At 31.9% G+C, this 8744-nt stretch overlaps 1 protein-coding gene across 1 annotated transcript in view; it reads left to right on the top strand.

The window, feature by feature from the left end:
- LOC132952396 (T-cell leukemia homeobox protein 3-like) overlaps positions 1-5222 on the top strand; it is a 45863-nt gene extending 40641 nt beyond the window's left edge. Inside the window, 2 exon segments of the mRNA XM_061024689.1 lie at positions 1948-2179; positions 2181-5222. Coding sequence (XP_060880672.1) covers positions 1948-2179; positions 2181-2309 — 361 coding nt within the window. The 3' untranslated portion in view covers positions 2310-5222.
- The last annotated feature ends 3522 nt before the right edge of the window (positions 5223-8744 follow it).

The following is an 8744-nucleotide window of genomic DNA, read 5'->3' on the forward strand; positions in this document are numbered from 1 at the left end:
CGTATGGTACCTATACGATATTATAACTCATTCACGAGTCTAATAAACACTTAAATACGTTTAATATAAATATAATATTATATAACACATTATAAAAGTATTGCGGGTGCGGAAATCTTGCACGCCGATGGGTCGCGGCCAAACGCGTTAAATATTTTATCGGACTCGAGGCGGCGGCGGCGCCATGTCCTGCGCCGCGCGGACCGTTGCAGAAATCCGCTTAAACTGCGTTTTAAAAACGGCTGAATTATTCAGACCGGCTTTTAAACTGTCAACTTTCGGCGCTCTCCGCACACACGCGTTTATATGCTCCCTTTTCGCGGAAACACTATATTATATAATAATATATACACTATACGCTGCGTGTATATATATATATATATATAAAATATAATATAATATGTACACGGAGCGTTATAGGCCAATATAGTGCAGATAGCGATTTCCACGGCTGTCAGTTGTGTCATCTGTTTGTCGACGCGACGGCCAACATAGAAACATCGTATATTATGTATATATAATACATATAATAGCAGTAGATATACCCCATACGGCGAGGTGGACCCGCACTCACTATACGGCAATACGGCAAGTCGCGACCTATACATTTGGGGGCTCGTATAGGTTTTCGATTATTCATGCACGGTGCACTTTACCGCAGCTTTATTATTATTCATGCAAAACAGATTTTATACCTATTTTGAGCGTAGTATACCTACGATACTTCTAGTTTAGGTTTGCTGAGTGAACACTGTATAATATTATACTATACCATATTTTAAAATACAATATGATTGTGTAATAATAATATTTATTTATTTAAAGTTTTAACGCCGTAAAGGGTTGATAAGTACAGTATTTATTAAACATAGTTTAAAAAAAAAATCATAAACTTTATAGATCTAAGTATATAATATTATTAGGTACTTAACTGTTAATCAGTATCTATATTTTGTACGATATATGTGATAAAATTCTCTAAAAATCATTCTGCACATTGAATAAACTATTTGTTTTGAGTTTCTGATTAAAGAGGCACTCGTCTGTGTCTGTAGTCACCGTATTAAATTGGGAATCAGACGTTCGAGCGTGTTTCGATAAATTCGATCCTATATATTATGTTCAGTTGAAGCATTTTTAGTGTCATTATACAAGTTTTTTATTTGTTTCGTAATGGAAGTGATCAAACATTTAGCAACAGGGAAAAGCGTTTAGTTTTTTATGGATCATGGATAAAAGTATCCATCGATTAGAACTCTTTAATAAATTATATATAAATAATACCTGTGGCCGTGCTCAAATAATAATAATAATAATAATATTGTTTATTGTAACCAACTAAACATGACAGTTAAAATACAAAAATGTTTACATGGTTTAATGGTTACACATCCCCTATGTACGCATTAGCTTGTAATGGGAATATTGAGTTCACCATTTATATAATATTAAAAAAATGTTCACTATATAATACAATATGAAATACATATACTGATATACATTCATAAGTGTAAAAAAATTTAAAACTAAGATGTATAGTAAAACAGGAAAATTAATTTTGTACACATAAATTTGCATTATAGTTTATATATAAGTTAAATGAAAGTAACGGTACAATTTAAAAAATAATATTTAGATACTTACAACGATTGACATGAAGTAAATTTTTTCGTCTAACCCCCTCCTTTTTTCATTTCTAGACTCGCGTCTATATGTACCTATATGCGTATAATGTGCGCCATTGCATCATTAATTATGTTCACAACAATAGCAGTACCTACCATTATACCTAATTTATAACTTCTACACCGTCAATAATGATACACAAAAAAACGTTTACCTTGAGAATGAATACCTATTATATTATACAATGATTGTATAATATTTGCAATTAATGACAATAATAATATTATATTATTATATAATAATGTTTTTTATTTTTCGTAGACGTCACATGATGGAGGAACGGGAAGCTCAGAGGCAGATGGCCACGAAAATGATGCAGTCCATGATGGACGACCGAGACGGCGGCGTACGTCTGGGCGCGCTGCAGGGCCTGCAGGCCTGGTCGCCGGCCGCCATGTCGCCCGGCGGCGGCGGGCCCGGAGGCGTCGGCGGCTCGCCGGTCGCGCCGCAACCGCCACCAGGACACTTTGCCCTGTCGCAGCCTCCGGTCGCTTCGCCCATGTGCTGAACGGACCATCGTCGGACCGCGCGCGGCGGTTTTTCGTTTTTCGTCGTCGTCGTCGCGATCACGTGTACTCAGATTCCTAAGTGCTCGCGGCACTCCCCGTACTAATATTGAATAATAATATTATTATGTTTTGACGAGGTCTATTACATTGTGACGCGCTACATATATAGTGCGTGTGTACCAAACGGCCGTACCGATATTGAGTTTGACGAATACGAATATTTACATGTTGAATAATATTTTACGTACAAGCGTGTGATAGTAATTTAGTCATTTTATTATCATTTTATCATAATATATTACCTATTAAGATCCTGTACAGAGATTCGTATTTTTATGACACTTTTTGATGACGATTATAATATTGTATGCGTATCGTGTTCTATATACAAAATAGTATAATTATTACGAGATGCTTTTATCGCGAATCACGATATCTTTGGAAATACAAGGAATTTTTAATTTTCAGAACGAACCCTGATTATTATACGATATAGAAAATGAAAAAATAGTTTGATCTCTACAAAAAAAAAAAAAAAATACATAATATTTAAAATTTAAATATACCTAAAAAAAAAATTCTTATATTTCCAGAGATGTGATAAAAATAATAATGACTCTGTATAAGTAAAATACCATAATATTATTATTTTTATATTATATTTTGAGTTAATGTGTGGATCGTATGTACACTGTACAGCCATCATTGTGCGTCGAACGAATAATCAACTGCACGTCTGCACATATGACGCAAAACCATAAATTTAACAATATTATATAATATTATGCATATTACATTCATATCATAATATAATGGTTCTAATCATACATATTATTTATATGTATGATATGTATGTGTATTTTATACAGAGTGTGTGATTGCAGATATATATTGAATTGTACATCGCGTTGATTCTTATTCTTATTCGTATTATTATTGTGTAGTGCACGTCGTGTATAGTTTATAGTCCTCATATTTAGGTATAGTGACGTATAATAATAGGTATAGGTAATACTATATATTATTATCGTTCTCTTTTCGTACATTATACGCCTTGTCCACGCCATTACATATTATGTATTTGTAAACGTAATTTTAATTTGAACATATCTGAAACTTTTATCGCGTTAAAATATAACATTTCATATCACATATTATTATTATTATTATTTCTCTTCGACGTTTCTCGAGTATACCTAATACTGTACAAAATATACATACTATTATTATTATTATTATTACTATTTGTATTATTAGTAGTATTTAGGTGTGATAATATGACGTTATAATTTACATGTGCATCTCGAAAGTGTGGTAACCTTCCATTAGCCATGCTGTCAGTGAAAGTGTTCGTGATTAGGGGGAGGGTGGCATGATAGACCACTTGCGAAGATTTAAAATCGATTTAACAATGACATAATAATATTATCCACATTTACGTGTAAATATCCTGTTACCTGTACATCATCTCCTCTAACCGTATGGTGCGTGATTCCGGCCGCTACGTCATAGAGTTGGGGGGGGGGGGGTGGGTTTAAGGCGTTCGGGCCAGAGCGCATATCTTTATGTATACATAACAAAGTGGTAATAGTGTTGATACATTTCGGAAAGGAATGCTGGAGGGAATACGTGCAATCTACCACCGATTTACCAATAATTTTGAATTGAAAACACGAAACTATCATATGCGTTTAAGGGACCAACGCCGATCCCAATATATATATATCCCATAATATGGACGGTTATTCCAAACATTCGCGAGCTACTCCGTAGTCCGTGTACAAGAGATGGGCGAATAAATATTATCTACTTGACTATTCAAATTGTATGTTATTTAGATAACATTTTATTCGAATAATGTAGGAGGTATACTTATGCCGCGTCAGTCACATAGCTAGTGCAATGATAATATAATAATAATAATAATGGTATGCACGTTTGGGTAATTTTTCGGGAAATTGGCAATGCATATGATATTATATATTGTAATCAAATTATTTTTATTTTGTACAGATAGCCGCATTACATCATAATACACACAATATATTATGACGCATAAACGTATCACTCATTATTATAATTGTATTATTATTATTATCGGTAACTTATAATATTAATGATTGCACTATATGTATTTGTATATTATATATATATATGTAATAATATTATTATTTATGTAAATTGTACATTTTTATTTGTAATTTGTACTCGTGCAATGTTAGATATTATAATTTATATTATAGAGTTATATTATTTATAGCGAATAAATGTGGCATTACGCTAATAGATATATTATATTATGTTTCGTTTTATTTATTAAATGGATTTCATTTTCGTTTTTAAGGCGTTTCCACGCTGTGCATATAAATATAAATCATGTACATAGATGATAAACGCGTATATATATAGATAAATTAGTTTAGATACGCGATGAATGAACGAAAACATATGAAATAAAACAAAATTTAAATATTGTTTGACTAATTACCTACTCTTAATTTGCCATTGGACCAGATCATTGTATGTTTTTCGTTTGCATAAAATAATAATAAAAAAAAAAATGTTTCCAAATAATAATATATTATCGTGTCATAGTAATATAGTACTATATTATATATCATGTAATATCGCTTGATCAATATTCATTAAGTACACAATATTATACATTATAATATTATATACCTAAACATACGTAGATATATTAATGACTTGTAATAATAATCGTCATCGATGAATCGTGAGTGTATTATATTTTATATATGTAGCCATATTATAATAATATTATGTTCGAGGTGGTGCAGTGTTTCGTTTTTAAAGTTATTAAGTAGGTAGATATATAGGTATATTATATAGGATTAGTCATATTTTATTATATATTATTATTATTATCATTTATATATATACATATAGGTATATGAGCTGTACCTATATATACATTTCGTGCTGAATATGTCATTTATTAGTATAATATTATTGATACTATTATTACATATTTATAATATAATATAATAATTGTTGTACATGTTACATACTACTTTTTTTTTTTTTTTTGTAAAAGACCGTCGCGCATAATATAATATATTGATTTGTACATTTTTATTGTCTCGGAATACTATATAATATATTGTATTCTATATATTATATAACCATATTGATTGTGCTTAATAAACTATATAATATATATACGTATAATATATTATATGTACAATGTATATATTCATATATAACATTAAAGATTGTTTTTTGATATCACGCGTATGAACTATACATGCGCCAACGTAGGTATACTTTCGGTATGGGATGCTGCACGTTTACGGTTTAATATTACGAGTAGGTAACTACTTACATGTAATATTCTATTCTATAATATAATCATATGACGCATCTACAGAAAGCTTATTCCGACTGCGAGTGCTCCGTGTGTGAGTGGTAGATTTTTGGTTTGTTATTTGACTTCATGTTGACCCATGTTAACAAAACGACCATTTGCTTGCAAATAATGATTTTTGAGATTTTTTTACATTCAAAGTAGAATATTTTTCTGAAAACATGATCAAGCACCCACACATCGAAATAATAATGACATAAGTTAGTATCATGTCCAATATTGTAGGTAGATACCTACCCATTGCAGTGTATATGCTTTTATTATTGACGATCATTAATTGTAAAAATCAACTTATGTCATAATTTATAATATACGACATAGGCAGTCTGTGATCTCGACAGAAAATATTTGCGAATACGTTTCAATGATGTATCAAGGTAAAAAGTATAACATTCTACATTCTACGAGAGTATAAACATTTCAATGATCTCATTAATTCGAGTTTAGGTAAATCAAGAATTAAAAATACTTTTATTTATATTATTATAATCCTGAATGTATTATCAATTCGATAATAATTGTAATTGATTATAGGTATTAAAAAAAAAAAACATTGACAGCTAATTGTCTTATGAATATAATACTATGCGATCCCACCCGTATATAACCGAACGTTTAAGTCTCTTGGACGCACGAAATTCACGCACGACCATATAATTTAAATAGTTTTAAAACGAATATAATATTAATAACAGGACGGTAAAACTTATCGTTAGTTTAATATTGTAAAGTAACCCTGAACTAAGTGTTATAAGGACATTAATGAATGATAAAACAGGTAGTTTTTACTATTTTTTAATTATCGCCATGTCCCAGGACATCTATAGCTGTATACAGCTGCATCAGGCTACCTGCAGGGCACACGATAAAAAAAACAGGGTAATTCTGTATAAGCGTACTTCGGGTCCGGGGAAGTCGAATTGCACTTTTTACCTAAATTAGAAAGTGGAATTGCACTTGGATTGAAAAAAGGGTTTTCAACAAACATTTTCAAAAAATTAATTTAATTTAATAATTTTGAAAATAATAAAATTTCCCTTCCTGCTTAAAATGTAATCATTGGCATACTAGTTAATATTTTATACAATTTATAATTTTAAATATATGGCGTATGTATATAATACATAATAATATATTATATCATATTTAAAGAAATACAAATAAATATTATTTTTTGTAAAATTATAAGAAAGTGAATTATGACATAATTTTATAAATAAAACTGTAGACACATAATATAAGGATATGTTTAAAATAAAAAAAATGAAATGGATTAGGTTTAATATTTAGGTACATCAAATTTATAACGTTTTTGTTAAAACATGTTTTTTGATCCCAAGTGCAGTTCGACCATTACCTGCTTGAAATAAGTTCAATTCAACCTTTCCCTTCGGCCCACTTAGAAGATATTCTATATTATACTTTATATAATATTATGACACGATTATACGAACAGGGTCACGTCTTTTTAAAAGCGTTTATATTTTAAAATCAGAATTGTTCAGTCAGACTTAAATTGTTCGTTAATACCTGCAACTACGACGGGTGGCTCGGCGTATTAACGTAATATTATAATATTTATAATAAACGATCGAGTTAACTGCGGCGTGCATAAGTATTTATATATTAAAAATTCGTCGTAAAGCAGCTCGGAGTGTCATCGACGGTCGAGACGGAATAACGACGACAAGAAATTAAAATAGAAAACGGTCCGATGTAGTTGTAGCTTATTAACGAGTCGAATGATATTCGGTCAGACCTTAGGCGCGACGTGGATGGATCGATAAATCATCGTCAACCTTCACGAGATAAGTATATAGTAATAGTACTAAGTAGGTACACATTATATAAACATATATGTATAGAAACGTATATAAAACAGTAGTAGTTACCAACTATATCGTAAATACATATACTTAATATTATAATGTATCATATGGACAGTGACTTAACTTTGAAACGGGTACCTCTATATTTTGTTTTTTTTTTTCACGTTTTTTAATTCTTCGAAATTCGTTAATCCTCTGCTCGACGTGGCAAGGCGTGGCGGCGGGATAATGCGTCGAGTGACGACGACCACCACCACCGGGCGGTGTTATTAAATATTAAAATATAATATTATTCTACGTTTGACACGATATTAATTCGACGACGGGGACATTCGACACCGCGGTCTCGTGAATAATAATAATATTATTATGTATAGGTATTTGAATGATTACACGCGTACGGGAGCTGCGATCTGCGGCGGCCGTGTGTATAAATACGAGTAGGTATACGACGGATTAACCCATAACCAGTCATATTACTAAGGTATATTATTTATTATATTATGTGCGAGAGGATTATCATATTATCATTATATTATGCGAAGCGGTAGTCGTTTACAGGGCGTTCAAAAGAATATTCGGAAGCTGATGATACACCCGCGACCAATGTACGCGTATGCGTGGTACGACTTGTTGCGCGTTTCCAGTAAACCTTCGCGGACGGCGAACACTCTGTATGCATGGCTCGGTACACCTGCAGCTCATTTCGTACGATATAATATTTTATCATCATGTCGAGTATTATTATTATATTAGTTATAATTATTGTTATTAATAATACTGTGGGCAGGTATTATAATATATTATAATGACGTGGGTTCTACGACGGTGCCGCCGGTGTTACGCGCGGCCGGTGGACTCGGTCATCCGGCCACGGTGGTGGCGGTGGAGGCTGCTGCTGTTTGCTTGATCTGACGCTCAACAGGTCTCCGGCCGAGAATATAATAATTAATACCATTATGAGCCGGTATTATTTATCATTAATATTATACGAGGTCCTTGCGCGGGGCCATCTGCACTCGAAAACGAACGTGTATACTATGTATACGTGCTGCAGCAATCGTTTATATAGCACCTTTTTTTGTTTTTCCAACACACAGTTTGTGTTTGTTTGATACGTGTAATGAAAGCAGCAATTATTTAGTCGTAAAATCTGTTTCAATCGAGTACGTGTTGAATGTTGATATAATATTGCAACTATCCTTCCACCTGTCTCACCATCAGTGTCTTCATAAGTTTGGTGTAATTTTCGTTATTTTTCCGATTTTGGAATCAATTCATTCATGGTGATTTCTCACCATTTTTTTAACTGATAACCGGATGCAACTTTCT

The sequence above is a fragment of the Metopolophium dirhodum genome, chromosome 9 (genome assembly GCF_019925205.1).
Source record: "Metopolophium dirhodum isolate CAU chromosome 9, ASM1992520v1, whole genome shotgun sequence".
Lineage (NCBI taxonomy): Eukaryota > Metazoa > Arthropoda > Insecta > Hemiptera > Aphididae > Metopolophium > Metopolophium dirhodum.